At 51.3% G+C, this 24,481-nt stretch overlaps 1 protein-coding gene and 1 pseudogene across 1 annotated transcript; both read right to left on the bottom strand.

The window, feature by feature from the left end:
- Positions 1-5,046: 5,046 nt before the first annotated feature.
- On the bottom strand, positions 5,047-6,819 carry LOC136500017 (F-box protein At5g46170-like; annotated as a pseudogene).
- Positions 6,820-13,842: 7,023 nt separating this feature from the next.
- On the bottom strand, positions 13,843-24,092 carry LOC136545839 (probable steroid-binding protein 3). The gene is made up of 2 exons (XM_066537820.1): positions 23,669-24,092; positions 13,843-14,339 (listed from the first exon to the last, which is right to left on the bottom strand). The coding sequence occupies exons 1-2, from the start codon at positions 24,001-24,003 to the stop codon at positions 14,117-14,119; spliced, it is 558 nt and encodes a 185-aa protein (XP_066393917.1). The 5' UTR covers positions 24,004-24,092; the 3' UTR covers positions 13,843-14,116.
- Between the last annotated feature and the right edge of the window lie 389 nt (positions 24,093-24,481).

Genomic DNA, 24,481 nt, shown 5'->3' on the forward strand with positions numbered 1-24,481 from the left:
CCAGCGGGAGGCAAGGCAAGCGCGCGGCGGGGACGGGCGCTCCTCGCCCGGCCGGCTGGCCCCGGCGCGTCGTCGTCCGCCCGTCGCCACTCGCGATCGCGATAGGCGCCCAGGGGCCGGCTCCGCGAAGCGCTGAAAAGGAGGTGGTCATGCGGGCGATCGCGCGGGCCTTTTCACGTGGTCGATGGCAACGTTACCTTACCGGCAGAGGAGAGGAGAGGAGGAGGGCAGGATGGGCCCGCCCACCCGGCCACCCCGTCGTCGTCGTCTCGTCCCCGACCCCGTTGGTCTTTTCTCCTCTCCATCCATCAGATGATGGGCGATCGGCCAACACAAAAGGAGATGCCGTGGCTGGCGTGCGTGGACAGACAGGCAGGTAGGGAGGGTCCGCTGGAGCTCGCGATGATATTCCCCTGTCCTCCGTCGCAGCGAGTGAGTGCGGAATGAATGTGCTGACGTGCCCGGCCGAGGAAGGCCCGGACACAAGGAATATACCTCCAAACGCCGGTCTGCCCGTCAATCATTGATGCCAGTCCAAGTGATCTGTCGGGGCCGGACAGCAGAACGGCAGACGGCAGAGCAACCAGCCAGCACCGAACGGACTGCCCACTAGATGGGATGGACAGTGCAAACGGATGTTTCTTCAGGACATCACTCAAAGCCTACCTCGACGGACGGGCCATTCAGTTCAATGTATGCTTGCGCGGATTGGTTGCTGAACGTCCAGTGCAAGAGTTTTATTAAATGAGAAAGGCAAAGGGGGCATCAAGTGTATATTAATTGTTCGTCGGGCGAGGATGTCGCAACAACGTTCTCCGGGGGACGTGTCGGCCGCTTCATCCTTGTGAAGTTGTAAACGATAGATTCAGCGATGGGGAAACATCGAAACGGCGATAAGCTTCGCAGATCGAGAGCGCCGGCGCTTGTGGTACGCGTACCGCTACGTCCGTCCGTCCTGCGAGACAGGCCTTACTTCCGGTTTCCATCATCCGTCGGCAGTGACTCTGATGCACTACTAAATGAGATGGAGTAGTTCTAGTCGTCAGGGATAGGGTTTATCTATCTATGGTCCGGTGCCGTTTGACTCTTTCTTTCGGCTGAGGTCGTCTTTGTTTTTTGGGCCGGGTACGTGGCCAAACAGAGACGAAGCATGGAGTAGAGTGCCTCGGAGATGTTTCGTGTGTCCACGTTTTCTCGATCGTCAGCTTGAGCATTTGGATACACTACACCGGTGGGTACACGGTACACACAGCTCAGCTCAGCTCGTTAGATTTGGTCCCTGCAACTCATTTGGTATATCAACTGTCTACGGTGCGTGTCAGAAATGCAGCGCAGTGCAACCTTGGCGTGAGGGAAGTGTTGGTCGAAAACTCTGGGTGAGCTGATTCGCGTGTGCAAGTGCAACCACAAATAGTACCTACTGGTATTAGTTCTAATCTTCTTGTAAAGTCGGCAGGTACTGTATTTCTGAATTGACAACAGCCCATTTCATGATTCCGTGATCTATCTTAAGACCATTTCGTATCACATATGGTATGGGTATGATGGGTTTGTTAATCCTCCCTCTACAATATACAAATTGGCTCCTTTGCGGTTTGCCCCCAAAGGACTAAAGCGATTCCATGGAAAAGTCCCTTTAATTTTCCTTGGCAGCAACATCTGGTGTTTACATAAATAGCATCTTTGGTGGTAGTAGCAGTATGTAGTACAATTAGGAACGGCCGGGGGTCCCTTTTATCTGTAAATAAAAGCTTGAGAAAAATAAAGGAGCGCAACAAGGCCCCGGAATTGCGCTTGTGGACCATGACCTTGTCGGACAAGAACAAGATGGTTCCATTGATACTCTCTGCCCGTGCTAATGTTGCCCCTTTAATACAAATACAGGACAAGTTGTGAAGTTGATATCAGGACAGGTTAACAGACAACCACTACTATATGTAGAGTAGGGTTTATCCATTTTCTCTTAGACTAGGAAACTACCAGTAGTTCGGTATTGCTGGATTTCAAGGTATTCTTTCCAGAGAATACTGGTGCTGCTATTAGTGGACGAGAAATGCACATGGATGGATCATGGATCAAGTCCATTTTTTAGAATTTTTGGATCAAGTCCATTCTCAAGGCATTCCTTGCTCTTTTCCAAGGCATTTCAAGATCTCACCTTTTTTTTCTTCTGGATGATGGAACTTTGAGAAAGGAATCAAGACCCGACGGGAGAGGAAAAGAATCGCAACAGAACATTGGGAAACGGGGACGAAATCAGTTGGCGTTTCCCCTGGATCATCCGTAAACCTTTTTCCACAGCGACGCACTTCCTGTGATGTGAGTCTGTGAGTCTGTGACCACAAGCAAAGCAATCTGCCTGCTGCTGCTGACCCGCTGGCTCCTTTTCTGCGCTGCGTTGCTCTTGCTCATGTCTTCACTCTTCAGCGAGCGAGACTTTTTCTGTGCAGTTGTGCCCTCGGAAAGGCACGTACGTACTCTTGCAACCAACGAAAACAAGACCCCCAACCAAAATCTTTGATTCGTCACCAAGGCAGGCTCAGCCCTTTCTTTCAACGAAGCAGCAGCAGACCCAGAGCCAGAAGCACAACGGCAACAGCCGTGCCGTGCGTGACGCCAACGGTAACAAGAGAGCGCTGACACCGCATCAGCAGCAGACGGCCGTGTGCGGTGGACTGGACGCAATAGTTTCTCTTTTCTTTTGCTCTCTGAAGATACGGACGCAGTTGTTTACAGCCAGCCATACGGGCCAGTAATATATCCTAATAGCCATTTGGACGGATATTCCCTCGTCCTCCCTGCCGATGCGGGCGTACTCTTTTTTTTTTTCTTTTAAAAAAAATGCAGCGTTGACTCTAGACAGAGAGGCGATGAGATGACCTGATGAACGAACATGTCCGGATAACGCTCGGATCGTCGTCACATGAGAAGAGACACGACCGTTGAGTGCTCGGCCATCTTGGATCCAGTCATCCAGAATGCCAGAGGAGATTCGGCTAGCCGCATGGCCATTTTCCACTGAATTACCCAATTCCAAACAGACATTTACATTCTCTACTACGGCGAGCAGTGTGTTTCTGTTCTGAACAAAAGCATCGGCTGTTTTTATGGCGATAATATGGAGTTCTGAAACTGATATGCTAGCGCTCGTCTCTGAAATCTCATCAGTCGATTTCGATTCCACCACTTTTGCTCATCCGAGATGGTGCGCCGTCTGATTCCGATCCTGATCTCGGAGCGGCTGTTTTGTCATCGCCCATGAAATGGACGCCATCAGCGATCACATCAAGGGACGCGACGTGATGCACAGACATCAGCAAAGGGACGGGGCGACTGGCCGTTAACCCAACCACCGTCCAAGAGGCAAGAGCCATCTCTTTTTTCTTTTCGTCTGCCTGCCCCCGCACTTGAGCAAAACTAATCCCTACCAGCCAAGAAACAGCACAGCTATTAGTGCATTATAATTAATTAATGGCAATGCGAAATGTTCTAGTAGTGTAGTATATTAAACATATTTTTTAATTAAAAAAAGAAAGAGTGCACCATCTCGATTACCCTACCTTTTATGATCTCTCTTCTTGTCGCCGTCCTTTACCAGCTCCTACTGAACACACTGGAATATTCAAGTCCAAGGTCGTAGCTGCCCCACTTGCACCAAGAAAAATCGAAATGGCGACTGAAGAAACAATTTCTTGTATCTATGATTAACAGTTCACCCTTCACCTAACGCGAATTGGGACGACGGAGTCTCGATCAATAGCAGTAGTTGGTAACCGTGGATGAGAAGAGTACAGTCGTACACAAGCCAATAAGCTACGGAATCAAATAGCTGGAGGCATGTGTTCGTGTCGTTAATCCCCTCTCTAATTGCTGCACACACATGCAATCTAGCTCAGAATGATCCATGCAAACTCAGCATTCAGGGCATGTTTCATAATCTGTTGTTATCCATACCTTAAACGAGTGGGGAAGTCAATCACAATGCGTGCTGCCGGTAGCCGTTGGTAGGGCAGCGAATTGACAGGAATCGGAGTGAGAACTCCACATGTTTCCAGCATTAGCTAGAGAGAAGGGCATCTCAACCGCCTTCCCCGCATTTTGACATCGCCTTCCGTCTTCTTGAGGCGGATCATCGATCAATAATAGAGTCGAATGGATTATACAGCATGTATGTATGCGCCCCGGAATAAATTTAAGTCCGGCATGTACATGCAGCACAGAATGTGCTGTATAGATTAAGAAAGCTGACCCAGATGATGTCGTAATTGCGGCTTATTGTATTCGAGTATGGATTAAGAAAGCTTATCCTAATTCTTAATACTAGATGCAAGTTTGCATTGTGCCGGTAATGTTCTGAGGAGGAGCTAGCGTGCAAGAAAGAAGCGTTCCACAGACTGCATGGGTTACCACTCTTGGCAATGCAATAGGAACAACAGCGCACATTGTTAAAGGTTAGTAGTGACCTTCATTCAGATAACCTGAATTCAGCAATGCAAGTGTGGCGAAGGGAGCAAAAACGGCCAGTTCGCAGTCCCTGAATTGTAGCAAAGGGCACAGAACTACTACTCACTGCTTGGTTCACCGTCTATAGGTGAAGCAATAAGCAAACCTCCGAAAAAGCATTCCGAGCATAGTCACGAAGTTCCCAGGGTCGAGAAACGGGTTTGAGGTTTTTTTTTTTTTTTTTTTAACGGATATAGGGTCGAAAATGATCGCTCCAGGGTCACTGCCTTCGACTCCATTTTCTGTTTTGTGTGACTACGATTGCGAGCAGGAGTGGAGGCTATCACTTCACAGTTTATCCATCAATTGGATAAGGGTAATGTCTTTAGGATTGTTCACAAAAAAAAGGATTTTCCAGGATTTATTTAGCTCGTTTGAACCAAATACGGAGAGAGATTCAATACGGATCATCGCTACCCAGACAGAAAGTTATACGAATGCTGCTAGCACAACATATTATTCGTCAGTCCTGCAATTCCTCATCATGTGTTTTCACCCGCAGGGGGAAAAACAGTCCTTATTATATGCAAATCTCGTGGGATTTTCTCGTTTCAATTTGGCAAAAAGGCATGTTTCGAATTGCCAGGCTGCAATTCCGTTCAAGATTTTTCACAGCACTCTCAAGACAACACCTGATTGAAAATGTGATTGCTTCATCCCATTCATTTCATTGATTGAAACTATGATTTCATCTCAGAACCTTTACAGACAACATGTGATTGAAAATGTGACTGACTGCTTCGTTCCGTTCATGATGATAGCACCAAAATGTAATGAAGCTGGCTGCTGGCGCTGCCCACCCCATTCTACAGTATATACTATTTTCACAAGGATACCAAGGCAGTAACGAAATCCGAGGACGAGGAGGCATCAGCTACAGCTAGCGTTGGTTGTTGCGACATGCGATGCGAGGAGGAAGGAACACCTCAGTATTCCCCCGATCAGGATTCAGGACCGAGCTGAGCTGAAGCGAGCGGAGCAATCTAGTTGCCTGTGCCCATTGGCCATTGCCACCATGCCATGGAGGTGGTGGGGACAGGTCTTGTTGTTGCAGACGACGCGCGTGCGCAGGAGGTGGCGCAGACTAGAAGCCGTTCATCTCGAGCAGGTAGGTGCGGCGCTTGCTGAGCGCGGCGACGGCCTCCCTGAAGGGCCCGTCGAAGGCGCCGGCGACGAACTCGTCGAGCTCCTTCCTGCCGCCGCCGCCCGCGGCGTCGCCGACGGGCTTGATGACCACGAGCGTGGCGCCGTGGATCCTGGTGCCGTCCGAGAGCTCGAGCAGCGGCGCGTAGCGGAGCTTCATGTTGCAGGCGGGCACCTGCGTGCGGTTGGCGGCGGCGGCCGCGGCGAGCGGCTTGTCCCTGAACTCCCTGAGCTGGTCGCGCCCCATGCTGAGCGTGCCCTGCCCGTTGGCGTCCGTCAGCGCGACCTGCTCCAGGGTGGGGTGCTCCTTGACGATCTCGCGGAGGAGGTAATGCCTGGTGGCCGCGGCGATGAGGGAGCTGATGGTCCACACCACGCGCAGCTTGAGCCCGCCGTTGGTGTAGAAGGACTCCGGGATGCTGCCGCTGTCGTCGCCCGCGGCGTCGCCAGCGTCGGCGTGGGGAGCGGAGGAGGCGTGGGGTCCCGCGCCCGCGGCAGCAGCAGCCCGGTCCACCTTGGTGCCGCCGAGGATGACGCAGCTCTGCAGCGTGCTGCCGAACACGGCCTTCCACTTGAGAACGACGCCGTCGTCGGTGCCGACGTCGGAGACGGGGAGCTCCATGCGGAGGTTGCGAATGCTGCTGAAGTTCTTGAGCACCTGCGCCGGCGAGTGGTGGCTGCTGCTGCTGACCGTGCTTGTGCGCGGACTTGGCGTCGCAGTGCGCGAAGGGCTTGAGCACGGCCTGCAGCATGGCCTTGAGGAGGTGCGACAGCACGGCGCGCGGGCGCGGCCCGCCCGCGAGGCCGCCCAGCGCGTCGCCGCCGTCGGCGGGGATGACGCGGTCGATGCGCAGGCAGGCGTCGTCCACGAGCGGGACGAGCGCGTTGAAGCGGCGCGACACCTGCGGAGCAGCGCCCCAGGGAGCGCGCGTCGGCGAGCTTGTTGAAGATGAGGAGCACCAGGGAGTCGGGCACCCGGTCGAAGTGGTCCTCGCCCTCCGCCGCGAGGAGCAGGTCCTCCGCGAAGATCCGGTGCTTGGACTGCATCCTGTCCGCCTGTGGCTTCCTTGGACAGCCCGCGGATGAGGAGGAGGCGGAGTAGGTGAGGTCGGAAGAGGATGGTGGTGGCGAGTGAAGGCGCGGCGGAGGCGCTTATAAAGGCGGGGGAGGAGAGCGACCGTTTGTTAAGTCCATCCATGGCTCGCTGTCGGGGTCGGGACGCCCCCTAATCATACCGTTACATACACGGATCAGCTACGTATTTTCTACCGTTCCCTGCCTGCCTCTCTGGCCCTGCTGGTCCTAGTAGGAGATTAGTTTAATCTTGCATTCCTCCTCGTCTCGCCCGATCCTATGCCTGCAGAATCTGTGCAACGGTACTCTCGGTCCGTAGTCAGCAGCCGCCGGCATTAATTAGCAGTAAGTACCTTGTCATTCGTTCGCGAAAAGACTATGACCAACATAATAAGAGGAAAAAAAAACGACGTTTAATTCAAAAAAAAAAAGGCTCGTCTCGAGGGCAGGCCTTTGAAATTTTGCAAATTCATCTGTCATCTTTTGCCTCCACCTCCGCTAGCCCCCTCAGCCGTCTTCCTCCCCGCGCCCCTCCACCACCACAGGCGGCCGCTGCCCAACAACCCCGCCCTCCCCTAAAGACAAGCAAGGTCATCGGTGTCGTCCTTGTCCTCGCCTTGCCCGCGCCCGCGCCCCCCCCCACTAGCGGCCGACGGCTCCCACTGCCTAGCCGCGCCCCCCACGTCCCGTCCCCGCCCCTCGATCCTGCCCACCCTAACCCTAGGGCAGGGCATCGACAAGCTCGTCGCGACGCCCCTGCCACGACCTGGCCCAGCTACCTCCACCGCCGTCAGTGCCCATAAACCACCCTGTCATCGTCCCACTGCGCCCGCGCCCCCACCACTAGCGGCCGACGGCTCCCACTGCCTAGCCGCACCACCCACGTCCCGTCCACGCCCCTCGACCCTGCCCACCCTAACCCTAGGGCAGGGCACCGACAAGCTCGTCGTGACACCCCCACCACGACCTGGCCCAGCTACCTCCACCGCCACCAGTGCCCATAAACCGCCCTGTCATCATCCCACCGCCTGGCCGACCTTCCTCCCCCTGAACCCCCTTCTATTCCCACTGGAGTTGAGGAAGAAGAGAGGAGAGTCAAAGAGAGAAAGAAGGCGATGAACTTACCTGACGCCGCGCGAGGTCTCGCCGGAACCCTAGGCGTGGGCGTGGGCACCGGTCGAGTGCGAGCGTAGTCGGACGCGTGGGCACGGGTGACTGACCCATCGACTAACAGATAAACATGATAGCAGGCGACTGCGTATGAGTAAATCTGTTAAAAAAATAGGCATTTAAATTTAAGCTGAGAGAGGAATTTGAAACTAAATGGTTAGGTGCACAACCATATTTCCTAACCGGTCGGTTAAAATTGGATTACTGCTTGCATTGCACATTCGGAAATGATGACATTTATATTAGCTTCCGTTGAATTCGCTCTAACCAATACTTCCATGATCTATTAGGTTAAGAACTAAACGATCGTGTGCCATCAACACAACACACACCTAGTTGAGGCAGGCAACAAAGCACCAAACCAGCCATCCCTTGGACAAGATTGAGCCACAAGCACAATGTACAAAAACGGCAAAGCCATATCTCACATCACTAAGTGCATGGACTACCAGAAGCGTGCACGGGCTAGGAGTGCGAATGGAGAGAGACGGAGAGAAGGATCCACTTGTCCCTCGTACAGAACTTGCAATCGCTGTGACAGCCGAGAGCACAACCGCCATTATGAATGCGCCACCACCAAAGTGGAAAGATAGAAAACTTGAACCCCTAAAGTGATGTTCTATGGAGGAAATGTGACACCAAAAGATACCACCGCCGCCAAGAGACTTTAGACATGTTTGTCACCAAGCATATCCCGCCAAGAGATGACGGTGACTCAACAATGCTCCAAGGGGAATGCAGTGCTCCAAAACATCATCATTGTTGGCCCGGTCCACAAGCTTGGCCTAGCTTTGGCTTGAAAACCACCACTAGCTCCATCGGTCACCAAGGACACATCTATCCTGGCAACACAGCACATGACACGCCACAACACCGCCATTGCCACAATAAAAAGACAACGACTACCCCACCAATAACGCCTTGCAACCTAGCTCGATGCCACCGCACCTCCACCCTGCCGCCAAGCCACTACACGCAACTTCCTCCAATGCAGCGGTGCTATGACCTCCGCCATGCCACCGCGCCATTGTGTGCGGCCTCCTTCGATGCTACTGCACCTCTTTAAGTCTGGCACATCACTGCATTCACTATCAATGCCACAGTTGCTAGTGCAACCACTAGCAGCAACTATTGCCATGGGCATACACTGCTAGATCTATGCCGACCGAGCCCACATGGATGGATCCGAGCATCACCGGCGCTGCCCATGCAACCCCAAGGGACTCGGGAACACACAACATCTTCATTGCCTTGATTCGGGGAGATGTAGCTCCGTCGCTGTCATCCTAGCACGAGGCTACCAGTGGTGTGCTCCGCTGATGGCAAAGACATTGTGGAGGGTAGAAAGAGAGATGCCTGGCAGTGCTAGGGTTCCGTCATTGCTTGTATCACCCGTTGAACTCTGGGGGGCTTTTTTATATTTTTTTAACAAAATGATGCTCTATTTTTCTTATACAAGTTTGGTTAAATTTAGAATGGTGTGACTTAGAATAATTGTTTTTTCTTGTGACTTAACTTAGAAGTAATTGTTAATGACGGATGGAAGACATAGTTGTAATCTAATAAAGAGTCAATTTTTACAAAATTTGAACGGCAATTAATCAAATTTATACACGCGCACGAGAATCAGCATTCGGGTACACGACGCCTCCCAGCCGGTACGGACAAAGCGTTTCTAATTTAGAGCAGCAGAGCAGTGAGCAACCAAAAAGCGCAACAATACGAGATGCTTTCAGTTGCAAACTAGAGAGGGGCCGGGGTAGAGCGACAACGAGATCTATGAGATCGAATGTACAGTCCTTTTTTTTCCCGAGATAAGGCGGCCCTCCCACTACTAATCATGCCTAGTAACCAAAACCAGTCGAGTTGTTGTTCACGCTGCACTGAACAGGATGATGGACGCCTACAGGTCCTTTAACCATATTCTATTTGAACGGAAGGAAGAGGCCCTTTAATATCCCTAGCTAGCAAGCAAATTAAGGCGTCCTAAGAACAGCTGGCCTTTGCCCTTTGCGATATATAAATTGCCGTGTTTTGTTAGGAAATCATTGTCACGCAGTGTGCAGCAAAACCGTGCGGCTGTCATCGACATATTCCCGAGGTATTCGGCTCAACACATGGGTCTCGTTCGCTTCGCTGAAAAAAACAAGCTAAAACATTGTTCCGACTGATTTAAGTTAACAAGTATGGATTATAAGAGAAGCGAACTAGACAATTGTCATAATAATGAACATTATTAGGGACAATTTCTCACGGACGAGTATTCTTTTTAGTTAGCGTATATGGATCTAATCCGTTATGATATAATATTTTTCCTCTGTAACAAATCAGCTTCAGCCGATTGTCAACGGCAGAAACCACCGGCCGAACGGAAACCATCAACGCACGCCGCGCAACCCGCAGGTACAGAGAACCGAACCATCGCGCGCACCGTTTTCCCCATCCACCCGTGTCGCGAATCAGTTGGTTCCATCGGCAGATACGAACGCCGTACGTTGGAGCCTTGGAGTCGAGCTGAGCAGGTACCGTGCATGGCCATGGACGGACTGTGGTGGCTGACCTGCCCTGAACGACTGCAGGCGCGTCTCAATCCCAACGACTCCACCGCCGCAGCAGCAGCAGCAGCAGCCCGTACAAATAAAGTAACCCAACCAACCTACCAAACCGACGAGACCATCAGCGAAATCTAGGTCGCCAGGACACGTTCACTTTGCGGTTGCATAGCGCTTCCTGCTTCGTCGTCCTTTGCGTTTCAATTCGCTCTGTGTGAAAGGAAGGGCGGCCGCCGGCCGGATCGCGGTCCAGTCCAGAGGAGGAATAAACCACCAAACGAGCAAAACAAAACTACAGCCGAAAACTATCACTCTCTCAGAAGACAGAGAAGACTAGAACTCCACCTAGAAATCTTTCTCGTTAGATTAGGTTTCTCTTTTTTGATAAATTGATCGGTGCAGCCGTGCATGCAGTTTAACAGAGCACACTTTAATTGAGAGGTACATTCAATTTAGAAAAAAGCGAATTGGGATTGCACAATCCAATTCTTTGGTGAAGTGAAAACAATGCTACAAACCAGAAAATTTCTAGGCCATGGCCAACCCACTCTTTCGTGCATACATTTCAACATATACGGGGTATAAAACAAACGAAAAACCTACCGACCCGTGAAAATAATATCCTGGCATTGCGTTGCGTTGTGCGTGCAACTGCGCACGAGCCAGGTCGTCGTGCCCGTGCTCGTCCTCTCGTGTGGCCAGCTTTGCACGCAGAACAACTCCAACCGCCAATAATGCGGTAGCTCGGCGAGTTGTACATGTACATCGACCATCATATGCACGGTCCACTGACTCCCGTATGATTGGGAGCTAGACGATGCATATCATCATGCATGTATACTACTACAACACAACACTTGCAATATATATCATATATGCATGTATGATTCATGATATGGGCTGTATGATTAGCCGTGAACTGTCCGTACTCGTGCTAATACCAGCCAATGCAACAACTGATCTGAACAGTGCTTGGCTTATACATATATTTTTTTTTAAAAAGAATCGCATGCATGGATCTGATGATGCCATGTTGCCGACGAGGAGGAGCGAGGCCCTTATGCATCGCGTAAACGATGTGTGTCCGGTACTTCTGGTCTCCCAAAGGCCAAAGCCGGCATCAATGAAGGAAGGCAGCGCGGAGGGTGATGGGCTCCCGCACCTAAAGACCGACCACCCAAAAGGCGCGTGTCGATCGAGTCCATCATGGACGGACGGACGGGAATCCAAGCCAATCACGACGTCCTCTCCTGTAGCGTACTCCTGCAATAGACCACTCATTCATTGACGGAGCTGGAGCGCTGGAGTATTTTGTGTTCTTGTCCTAGGAATGTGTTTTTTTTTTGCCCCCGAGTTCTTGAGAACGTGGAACGTGTTTTCAATTAGGATTGTTGAGGGGTCCTGCGTTGCTTTCATCCGCTGGCGGCGGTGGCACCAGATATGGGTATAGCGTTTCGAGGGCTGTCCAGAGTGCACTTTGATGCATTATGTCGAAAACTACTAGTCAGGCAATCAGCCTGTCCGTGCAAGATGGCCAGCCAAGCATTGAATTGAAATCTATGGATACCAAATGAGGAAATGGCGTTGAGGATCTCTCCTAATAATAAGTGACGAGCAGAAGGCCGCAATTGTTTTTCTTTTCTTTTCTGCTATCTGAATGAATATATATAATAATAACAACATAAGAGCACTGATACTACTCCGTGAATCATCATACGGTGAAAGTGAGCTCTTGTCCGTGAATCGTACGATGCACCGCGGCGACATGCATGGAGCGGCATGGACCAGCAGAGCCTCGTCACCTCGTGTAAAGCGACAGGATTTGCTAGGAGAAATTCGGAGGAATCACCTGCGTATATCAATGTAGTATAAGACGTCAATGTCAGAGCCGTACCGTCCGATCTTGTTGATACCCCAAAGGCGAAAGTAGACGCAGGGCAGGGTAGGGCAGCGGCATTGATGTCATCCATCCGACGCCTGCCACGATATTTTGTAGCAACAGTGGCAACCTGGACCCTCCTAATTCAACGTGTTCTGGTCGATCTACCAAAGGAGCGAGATCCTACCGTACCAAGCTGGCGCTGGGTCGCTGGGAGGACCAAATGCAAACAAGTTTTCGAGAATTTTTTTCCCTCTCATCTAAGTAAAGCGTAGTATCTGTTCGGATACAAACACACACCACCACACACACGGTATACGAACAAACCTACAACTATACCTAGACAATGAACGCAGCTGAGAGATACTCGAAGATCACCAGACTCCGAACGTCATGGGCACGTCACTTAACCATTGTGGCACATCTACGCGAAAAGCAACTAAAATTATTAAGGGAGAATAAATCTTCAAGAGGGGAGAGAGACGAGCGCCAATTCTGAGACTCGAACGCTGATCGGCACGGAGCAAGCCACAGGCTCCTGCCACTCGCGCTACGCGCGGTCCTCAAGTTTTCGAGAAAATTCGCGGGTCCGGAGGGCGAGGGATGCCTAGAACGTACGTCTGGTACGTCGGCCACTGAAAGGCACGGGCAGATGGTGTGGAAAATCTCCGGATTGGCCCTCCTGTTCAGTAATCAGTCCTCTCTGGCTGGCTCGCGACTGCCTTCGTCTCCGTCCGCTTGGATTATGGCGCGAGGGCACAACAGAGGGGAGAAGAGGACGAGGGGTGGTTGAGCCGGCCGAGCGAGTGGTGGCGCTGGCGCCCGTGCCATCCATCGGCAACGTAGCGTGGATTATGGCGCGAGAGGGCTCCAGATTGTTTTGGACCGAGCCCTGCCGCCACATGACGCGACTCGGCGACGGATAGATGGATAGCGCTGCCTGCCTGCCTGCTGCACAACGCCTGTGGCACGTAGAAGTAGATGCCAAGAGAAGGGAGCGACGGGGCCCGTGCTGCCCGAGACACGCCATGTGAGCAGACGTGCGCTCCCCTGCCTCCGCTCTGCTCCGCCCCGGACCCGCCGGAGCCCGGAGGGAGGAGACAATTATTAGCCACGGCGGGAGACCGTGGACACGGTGTAGCTAGCCGGTCATCACACTGCGTCGTGCTGGTCATCATCACACTGCATTTACACCCTACAGGGCTCAAGATTGCAAGCAAGATGGAAATAAACGAACGAACGAAATGAACCCCCAAGGCTCCAGCTACAAAAGAAACGGGCCTGACATTTTGGTGTGCAATGCCGCTAGCTGGGGGCGGAAGAATGGACGCCATGCTACAACCGTAGACGCATCATGTGTGGAAAAGTGAGGGAATCTGGCAAAAGAATGGACGCCATGCTGATGCGGTTTTCCGACAACGCTAAAAAAAAGTAATCAGGCTATGCATAGGCGACAAATTATGGTGCTTTAGCTGACAGCTGGATCGTTGTTGTATATATGAACAACAAAGCCACGAATCATTGACACAAATCACGCATATACAACCAAGCGCTGAACATGGGCTGTTGCCTCAAGTCTCCAGTTTTTTTGACACTCAAAATTTCCTTAGCCGCTACAGAACAGACCCAAAAGAAATGGGACATATACATATACAGCAAACGATGACGACAGCAGCGTCAACCACAAGTGAACGCATCAGATCTACAGGGTGATATCCAGCAGCAAGTAAAAACAGAGGATGAGACAAACCAGTAGAGTTAGGCGTCCCATTCCTCGTGATGAAGCCCAGCAGTGTTACTGACCGCTGCCTGCTGCGTCTTGACAGGCAAGGTGACCCACCCTCGGATACCTCTCCTTGAATTTTTCCTCCCAATCTTGCAACACCTCCAGCTCATCGGGGCTTAGGCCGTCCAAATCCCCGGTGAGGTCATTTGGGTCAAATGACATCAATGCCAGGGCCCGGGTTGCATCCCTCCCAGCAAACAAGGAATATGGTCCCTGAGGGCCATAAAAGAGCCTGAGGGAAAAATATCAGGGAACACAATCATGACTCTGTAAACAAGGGGGGAAAACCACGTTTTATATATATCTGGTAATGACGAATGATCTTATTGCAACAGAGCCTAGCCCAAGGGCACAGCATATACTATGTATGATAATTATCAGAGAAAATTGCAAAATCTGGTAAGATGCATACATTCTGCTTGTGCATAAAGTGATAAACAAATCTTAGTTCAAATGTCATCTGCCAGTAGGAAGCATGTTCAGAACACATTGCACAAGTGTCAAGCTCAAACCTGAGAATTGGAATCCAAACAGAAGCATTTTGTGGAAAATTATTTGAAGGACATAGTCCTATATACCTAATTCCTTGGCAGTATATGGGCCAAAAGAACAGCCCACTAGAAAACCACAGTATCAGTTCTAGAATCTAGACAGTCTCAACAAATACAAATATGCTTGTTGCCTGTTGAAACAGCAGCCTAGTTAAACAAAGCAAGGAATCAAGGGTACCCGACAGTAGCTATATACACTACTGATTGCAGGCTACAGGATAAACAATAGTGACCAATCACCAAACTACAGTAGTATATGATTCCACACACTAATACAGTACTACACTCTAGAAAAATGTGGGGCTGAAAGGGGTGAGATGGCACATGATAAACTATATCACCCAGACAGCAACGAGCAAACAAATGGAACTGAAGAAACAAGATGCATAAAGCAGTCAGATATGTAAATATCGGTATTGCAGAAGATAAGGGGAAAACCAGTAAAGGTAGTTTGGTACACCAGGATACCATAGTAACGGACACAAAACTAAAATGCAGTGTAAACTAAATATGATGGTGTTTGGACCCAGTAATTTCAGAAGAAAGCATCAATTGGAGTCCAAATGAAAACTTCATCAAAATATTATAAGGTACAGAAACCAGATAGCCCTTAAGTAAACAAGGGAGTTTAGCTTCAGAGCTGCCAGAAGTAGTTCAGCCAGACAAGGTAAGCATAAAACTTGTTTTTGTTTTACAATTCCGATTTCTCTATAATGAAACTAAACAAGGTGTTGTCCTCCCTAACATTGCATTATAGGATTGAGAAATTTTGATCTGAAATGGATGTATGATTGACCGACGAGCGATGTCCGCTCCTCCCCCTCTCCCCCCTCCCTCCCGCCTCCACCGCCGGCTCCGGCGCCCCGCCGCCAGCCACCTCGGCTCCGGCACACCAGCCCGCGCCCTGCCTCCCTCGCCCCCCCTCCACCTTCTCTGCTTCGGCTCCCTGTCTCCCCTTCTCCTGCAACCACACAGCCCCCCCCCCCCCCCCCCCCCCCCCCCCCTCCTCCTGCCATCTGCCCCGAGCAGAAAACGACCTGCTGCGTCGCCGCCATGGAAGCTGCCCCACGACGTCTCGAAGGCGCCTGGTGCGGCGACTGCGACGGTGGTCGTCACGGGTCATCCGGGAAGTGCACCCCGCAGCTGTTCGGCGGAATGCCCACGAAGACACCTAAAATTGATGGCCGCGGGCCGCGCCTCTTCCAACCCCGGCGAGTCCTCTAATGCGCCAGCTGTTGAGGACACCGCGGAGCTGGAACGCGCAACGGCAACGACGAGGCAGGCTCGCAGCGACGACTTTGACAGTCTGGGTACGCGCTTTCAAACCTTTGTTCTGTTAAACTATCGCTGCCCGGTTGTTAGGCCTCTTTGCTTCCCCCTTGTTCCTCCTGTCGATCTGTGGATTTTTCAATCCAATGGGGGTTCTTCGGTTCCCCCTGCCTTGGTTAGCAACGCCCTGAGCTACCACTTCTGTGGTCCTCTGGAAGCTTTTCGGGTCACACCCTGCTCTGCTTTCCTCTTCTCCACTAGTGTCGCTACGGAATCTGTCAAAAATCACCTCTGTAGAATTGGTGTCTTTGCCATTCAGGGCATCATCTTCCACCTCCATCCGGCCGCCGCCGCCGCTCGCTCGTTTCTCCGGCGGCTCGGCAACGGTGTGCCCATTTCAAAATTTGAAAGTAGCACTGTTGCCTTTTCTGACAACGGACAGTCGCCAAGGCCCATTCCGGCACCTCAGCCCAGTCTAGGCAACAGTACTTTGGGGCCCGAACAGCCCAACGCTACTTTAAAGCCCGGTCAAGAAGTCGGCAACTTGGGTGCCTTCGCCCAGTCTATCTTCTCTGCCCCTGTCAGCGGCAGGTTTGACTCGTGTCACCAGCCTGACGGGCCCTCCCCCATGCATTCTCTGATCGAGGATATCCCAATTCCTCATTTTCCTCGCATTAACACTGAGACGTCCCATTGCCCGCTTCCTCCGCTCTCTACTACTACGGTCGGTGCTGCTACTGCTGTAAAAATCCTGACGACGGATGGTGACCAGGGTGACTCACCACCCGCTCATGACTGGAATCGCCCCCCTGCCCTCCACCTCACCTCCCCGGTTCAGTTTGAAGCTCCACGTTACCATGCCTATAGGGGCTATGAGATGGCAGGGGCGCAGCTGGACAGCATGATCAACACTGAGAAGAAGCGTGCTGTGCATCCCACCGTCCCTATAAATAACCACCACAAGGGTAAACAAGCTTGCTATCGGTGCCTAGCTACTGACCACAAAGCCGCAGCTTGTCGTGATCCCATAGTTTGCAAACGGTGTCACCGTTCCGGCCACAAAGGTTTCGAGTGCAAGGACTCTCGCCAACCATCCATCATGTCCATCAACTCCTCGTTTGACTCCACCTCCACCCTCCACAGCCTCCATCCCGTCTCAGGTCCCCCACCACCTCCACCATGCTGGCCGCGGCTGCCAACAGGACACGGTTCAACGTTCCCTCTCCTGCCTCCCCCCGCCACCATAGCCCTCGTGCGCCCCCACCTTCGCCTACTTCCACCATCTCTGCTGTTCGGCGCGAGATGGTGGAGGTGCATGTCTCCAACGGGGACTACGAGGGCTCCAAGGTCTTCGCCTTTGTCTACCTGAACGAGCCCGTGCACAGCCCTTTCCTGCTCATCAGGCGTGCGATCGAGCAAGTGTGCGGTGCTCCTCCGTTCAGCCACAAGGCCCACTCCCGTGGTATGGGGGTCTTGGAGTTCGACACTCCGGATGATCGCGAGCGCGTGGTGCATCGCTCCCCCATCCACTTCGACGGCATCATCATCACTGTGGAGCGTCACGAGGAGGCGAAAACCGCTCCATTGCTGAGTACTATGTCTACGCCAAGATCGCCTCCACTGACTTCCCGCTCGAGCACTGGGAGGAGCCGCTGGCGCGTCCTGTGTTGGCTGCGGCTGGCAATGTGTGCTGTATTAATCCAAGGTGTGTTCGCAGAGAGGACTACACTGCCATGAGGGCTGTGGTTCGTTTGAACCATAGGCATGAGATCCCTACAAAGCTCTTCGTCCACAACCACAGCGGACCAGCCTCTATTGCTCACGTCAAACCCATCCGTGTCTGCTCTGAAACTGAGCCCATCCTTGATTGGGCTCACTACCGCTTCTCTCAGTTCCCCATACCAGCACCTCCTCCATACCACCCTCCTTTCTCCCAGCCTGACTTCAGCCAGCCTCCAAATAATGCTGACTATGTCACCACCATTCTTGAGTGGGAGGTTTCTTCTCCACGACCTCCCCTCCGTCCTGTGCGCACCCGTGCTGCTACTCCCTACCCACAGGCTGCTGCTCCTACCCTTCCCACTGTCATTCTTCTGCCTTGGTATGGAGTCGGTGGAGTTCCCTTGAAGGAGTCAAGTGAGGGTGATGCTGTTGCAGTCCCCGAGCAGCTGGACAATGCTGGAGACGTGGGGCCGGTGTTTGGAGAGCAAGAAGAAGGGCATGCTGAGGTGGGGCACGTGATCGGCGCACTCCCCCCACCACCGGAGGAAGAAGGTGCTGATGTCGCTTTGGAGCTCGGGGCGCTCACCATGATGGACAGCCAGTCCATGGAGGCCCAGGTGTTCACGTTCAGTGCTGGCACTGAGGAGGAGCATGAGAGCACCGCTCACAAGAGGAGGGCCCGGCGCAAGCGCGCCCTGGACTCCGCTAGGAAGCTGCGCAGGAGGACAAGGTTGGCAGAGAAGGAATGCCCGACGTATGAGGATCCCAGCTCCAAAGCATCCCGTGTCCAGCGGGGCCGGGTCGACTTCTCTGGTGCGTCTCGGAGGCTCCGCGCTGCTCTATCTAAAACTCATCTCATCTCTGAACCTTATCTTCCTACTGCAGAATTACAGGCTCTTGCTGATGTGGCCGTGGCCTGTGGTGCCTCTGAGGAGGACACTGCTGCTCTCCGGGAGGAGCTTGGTGAGCTGTCCGGTGCTGAATGATTGTCACCTCCAGCAGGATGGCAGACACCCTGAGGATGGAGCAGTATAGGGCGTGTTTGTGTCGTAGTCCCCTAGCTAGCCCTTCTGCTTGTGTTGAACTTCGGTTCAGTTTTGTTAGTAGCACCAGGGCTAGTGCAAGTATCTCCCTTTTGTTTCTTGTGTCAGTCCGTCCGATGTCTGGATGTTACCAGGTCCTTTCTAGTAGCAAGTTTGTGAGATGCCCCGACTGGGAGCGTTGTAAGCTGTTTTACCCAAACCTTTTGGTGTGCTACATGGATCATGGGTAGAACATTTTCCCTTTGTTTTTGGAATGTACGTGGTCTTGGAGAACCTGAAAAATGTAGTGATGTGCTTGCTGAATTACTCTCTTCATCTCCTCACTTGGTGCTGTTTCAGGAAACTAAGCTGTCCGATATTATTCCTTCTAAACTCTCCTCGTTCATGCCTCGTACCTTGAATGACAATCGCTCTCTCCCTGCCACTGGCTCTTCTGGTGGTCTCCTGACTGCGTGGAATAATTCCTTCTTCTCCTGCACTCACCACAATTCCACCCCTTCCACTCTCTCTGTCTACCTCCTCTAACCTTTCGGTCTGCATAACGAATGTTTATGCCCCTTCCACCCCGGAGCTCAGACCTGCTTTTTTAGAGGAACTCAATGAGAATGCCCCCGCGGATGGGGTTCCCTGGCTTATCTGTGGAGATTTTAATATGATCCGGTTTGCTCATGAAAAAAATAACGATAACTTCAGGGCCAGGGAAGCTGATGCCTTCAATGATACTATCAATAACCTGTCTCTTATTGAACTACCTCTTATTGATCGTCAGTTCACCTGGTCTAATCGGAGAGCCAATCCCACCCTGGAACATATTGACCGGGCGTTCATCAACCTCGCTTGGGACGCGGTCCTCCCCAACTCCATCCTTTCTTCTCTTACCCGCACCACTTCTGATCATGTTCCACTAAAAATCCAAATTTCCTCTGCTGTTCCAAAGTCCGCTATATATAGATATGAATCCTCCTGGGCACTCCAACCTGGCTTCCATGAGATGGTCGGCACTGCTTGGAACCTTCATCATTCCCCTCGTGATCCTGCCGCCTCGCTGGTTATCAGGCTTAAAAGGACAAGGGCTGCTTCCAAGAACTGGCGCAGGCAACGGGGCTCCATCTCTCAATGTGAAGTGGACTGCAAGATTGTGATATCCATTTTAGACACCATTGAAGAGAGCAGACCTCTCGCTCGCCCGAATTTGCACTCCGCGAGATCATTGTCCGCCTTCTTAGCCGGACAGTCAAGGAAAAATTATTGCTCTGGAAGCAACGAAGCAAGATAAGAGCGACTATTGAAGGCGATGAGAACACTCGCTATTTTCACGCCTGTGCTTCTCAACAACTTAGACATAATAAAATCCAAGTGCTGGATCATGATGGTATGGAGCTTTTTGGTCATGAGCAAAAAGCTCGTCTTCTTTTCGATTTCTACAAATCCCTTCTTGGAGCTTCCCGCCAAACAAATTGGAGGTTCAATTTAAATTCTCTCTATCCTAATCCTATCCTGGGCCTTTCCACCCTCGATGGGCCTTTCTCTCAGGACGAAATCAAGGCTGCATTTTTCTCCATGCAGGCGTCTTCCAGCCCCGGCCCCGATGGCTTTGGGCCTGCCTTCTATAAGTCGACCTGGAGCATCACCGCCCCTGCTATCTCCTCCATTTTTGAGTCTTTCCACAACCACTCCATTGAGCTTGAGCGCATCAACAGATCCTATATCGTTCTGCTCCCAAAGAAAGAAGCTGCCCGCATGCCGGCAGATTTCCGCCCAATTTGTCTTCAAAACTGTCCTGTTAAGGGCCTCTCTAAAGTGCTTACCAGGCGTCTTCAACCGTTTATTCCTTCTCTAGTAAGCAATGACCAGACTGGTTTGTTCTTGGGAGGAACATTGCTGACAACTTTGTTTACGCAGCAGATCTGCTCAACTGCTGTTACAGGAGAGATGCCCCCACTATTGTCCTTAAATTGGATTTTCATAAGGCTTTTGACTCAGTCAATTGGGACAGCCTCCTCAAGATCTTGAGTTGCCGTGGCTTCTCCCCCAATTGGTGTGGTTGGATCCTTGACCTCCTGCAGTCTGGAAAATCTTCCATCCTCCTTAATTGCATCCCTGGAAAGTGGATCACTTGCCGCAATGGCCTGCGGCAAGGTGACCCTCTCTCCCCCTACCTCTTTATAATTGTTGCTGATGTTCTTAAGCGTCTTCTCCACCAAACTTCTCTGTTGCCGGCTGTCTGTCACCCTCTTCTCAACAACGCTCCTTGCCCTATCTTACAGTATGCGGACGACACTCTTATTTTCCTCCGTGCTACTTCTGATGGAATCCTTGCTGTAAAGAATTCTTTAAACGACTTTGAGCTTGCCACTGGACTCTCGATTAATTTCCACAAAACAACTTTTCTTCCTATTGGTGTTCCTTCTAGTGATGCCAATGACCTTGCCTTGCTCTTCGGTGCCACTGTCTCCTCCTTTCCCCAAACCTACCTTGGCCTCCCCCTCTCTCCGAATAAGTTATCTGTGCTGGATTGTCAGCCAATCATTACTTCTTGTGACCGCTACCTTGCGGGCTGGCGTGCTTCTCTTCTCAACAGAGCTGGCCGGCTTACCCTTGCATCATCTGTTCTCAGTGCTCTCCCCCTCCATTACATGGCTGCTATGGGACTTCACAAAACTGTGATCAAGGCTATTGACCGTCGTAGGCGTGCTTTCTTTTGGACCGGGGAAGAATCCTGCCACAGCTCTAAATGCCTTGTGGCCTGGGAGCATGTTTGTTCAAGTAAGGAGGACGGGGGGCTTGGTCTGAAAGATCTGCAGACCCAGAATAGATGTCTGCTCCTGAAATTTGTTGACAAGCTGTTTACTGGTGCCCAAGCTCCCTAGAAGGACTGGCTTCTGCACAATGATGCACAATGAACTCATTTTCTCTGACAATCCATCCACTTCCCCCTCCTACCTTTGGAAAATTATTAGCGATGAGCTTTCCACCTACCGTGACATCACCTTCGTTGATGTTCGGGATGGTTCTTCCACTTCCTTCTGGCACGATCACTGGATTGAGGATGATCCCCTTGCCCTCTCTCACCCTGCCTTGTTTTCTCATTCCCTTAGGCCTAACGTTTCGGTGCAGCAAGTTTTCCAGGACAGGTTTGATTTGCGCTTGCGACCTAGACTAACTAGAGCCGCTGCTAGCGAGCTCGCCTCTCTTATGTCTGTGTTACAGGGGGTGCGTCTTTAGGAAGGACAGGACGTTAGGAGACTGACATCCACCCGGAAGCTGTTCAAGTCCAGAGACGCATACATCATCTTGGCTCCACCTTCAACACAGGACTTCCATGGCCGATGGATTTGGGGCACAAAAGTGCCAAATAAAGTGAAGATCTTTGCGTGGTTATACTTCAAGAACAGGTTAAGCACGAAAGCAAATTTACTGGACAAGCACGTGATGGAGGATGCTATCTGTGGCCGGTGTGCTCATCAATCTGAAGACCGGCAACACGTCTTCTTCGACTGCCAACTGAGTAAAGAAGTCTGGAACATGTTGGGTTTACATTCCCTCTCCACTACTGCTGACAGTGATGTTTGGGCGCTACCTTCGAGTTGTGATCAGGATGCAGCGACCTGGCCATCAGTTTTGCTGACCGTTCTGTGGCGGCTATGGGATGCAAGGAACGGAGCTATCTTCCAGAATGAAAGGCAACTACCGTGTGATGTAATTAATCGTGTTCGGGATGATTTATCCATTTAGGAAGGCAGGTTTAGATCTGCCTTCATGAAATCTGGTCTTCGCCGTTGGCGCTTCTTGCTTCGCTCCTGTGTAATCTCTGTCTCAGGCGATCGACATCGCCTTGTGTTGTAACCAAAACTCCTTCGATTGTTCTTAATACAATACAGGCGGGGAAGCTCTCCCCTCCGTAGTTTCTCGTAAAAAAAAATAACATTGCATTATAGGTTAAATTCTAAACTGATAGCTTCCATAAGATGAATGCTAAATATCTATCCACTGAGTATTACAATCAAGGAAACTAATGTACTAGATTTAATACTTGACTAATTTTAGAATATAGCTATACTGGACCTGATAAAATATTTTACATCAAACATGAAAGATCGAGCATCTCCACCAGCAAATCTCCTATTTCATCTCCTATACCCCTATAATTTTTAAGAGATATCCTAAAAGAAGCACCCTCTATCCTAAATAAAGGAGACAACCCCCTCTCCCCTAACCCTAAAAGAAATATACGAGACAAATTTTAGGTAATCTGCGGAAGCAATAATCTCCTATATCCTAATTTGATTTTAGGGTACTCTCTTGAAGCAATTTATAGGAGATGCAATATAAGAGGTCTGGTGGAGATGCTCTAACCTAGATACTGGTGCATATTTATCATCAAACATGAAACATCTAACCTAGAATCCTAGATACTGGTGCATCTTTGTATGTCATTCCATAACAAAAATTGAGCTACAGCCTACAATACTCACCATTGACATAATATCATAATATCTGCGTCTCATTTTCTAGTTAAACCAAACCATTTGAGCATGTGCTCAGGCACATGATGTACTAATAAACCATAACTCACAGGTCTAAGTAGCACCCAGTATCGTTATATGTCTGCACCTGGTCCGCATTTGAATTAATAAGCTCAGGCCTCATGATTCTTTTTATATCAGACTAATGCCTTACAGTTTCTGGATCAAATGGACCATCCGTATCACTAGTTTGGCAAATCACAATCTACCTACTAACTACACGCAGCAGCTCAAGCTCTTCACCTTAATGCAGACCATCTCACCGTCAAACGTAGATCAGCCATTGCCACCTCATAACTATTAACTAGTTTGTGCAATTAGCACTACGTATTGGATTCTTATAAACAGTTTCAGCTTGAAAAGAAATGATGTTACAGTAGCAGATTCTGTTCTATGGGCAGCGTATCAGGCGACCAAATCGGAGGGAGCAGAACGGAGTGCAATCCTCACCTCCCGCGGGAGACGTCGTAGACCTGGCCGCGGATGGCGATGAGGATCTGCTTGGCGGGGTCCTTGCCGTCGTACGCACTGAGCTGCTCGAGCGTGACCACGCCCACCTCCACGGGGTCCGGATACACGAAAGGCATCGGCTCCTCCTCCTCCTTCTCCTCCTGTGCCTTCTCCCCCTCGCGCTGCTGCTGGGGGTCCTTGGGGGGCGGCGCGGGTGCGGGGGCGACGAAGAGGGAGGAGACGAGGAGGTAGGTGGCCACCATGAGGGCGAGGATGGTGGCGGCGGCCCCGGGCGTGAGGCCCGTGTAGGCCTGCAGGTCCTCCGCGATCTCCATTAGGGCCTGTTCGGTTCCTGGGGTTTGGTGGCGCTTTTCGCCTGCCTTCCCGACCACGGATAGGCTACGGGGCTTTGCACTTCGGCCCCTGTGAAATTCCTAACTAAAAAAACAAAAGCAAGGGAAAACGGTCTTCTTTCCTTTCATGGACCTTTAATCAAAAGATAGGAGAGCACCCCTTCTCCCGAAGTCACGGGGTTGAAGTTTAGAAAGCCTGTTTCACCCAGAAGGAATTCTCAAATCATTCCGGTCAAAGATTGCTTCGGTGATTTATACAGCGATCGTTTAGGCTCCGTTCGGTTACAATAATTCCTAGCCAGATCCATTCCTACTCTTTTCGTTTCTTCAATCTTTTCTATAGCACGAGAACTATTCCTACTCAGCAAAGACCGGGAACAACATAACCGAACGGGCCCTTATCGGGAATAATTCCTGGAGTAGTCCCCTTCAAACGAATGTGGCCGTAGGGTTCGCTGGC

This window comes from Miscanthus floridulus, chromosome 1 (assembly GCF_019320115.1).
Source record: "Miscanthus floridulus cultivar M001 chromosome 1, ASM1932011v1, whole genome shotgun sequence".
In the NCBI taxonomy this organism is placed as follows: Eukaryota; Viridiplantae; Streptophyta; class Magnoliopsida; order Poales; family Poaceae; genus Miscanthus; species Miscanthus floridulus.

Coding starts and splice junctions, on each gene's coding strand:
- LOC136545839 (XM_066537820.1), bottom strand. CDS start 24,003: ATGGAGATCGCGGAGGACCTGCAGGCCTACACGGGCCTCACGCCCGGG. Junction 14,340..23,668: donor TACGACGTCTCCCGCGGGAG/GTGAGGATTGCA, acceptor TTTTTCCCTCAG/GCTCTTTTATGGCCCTCAGG.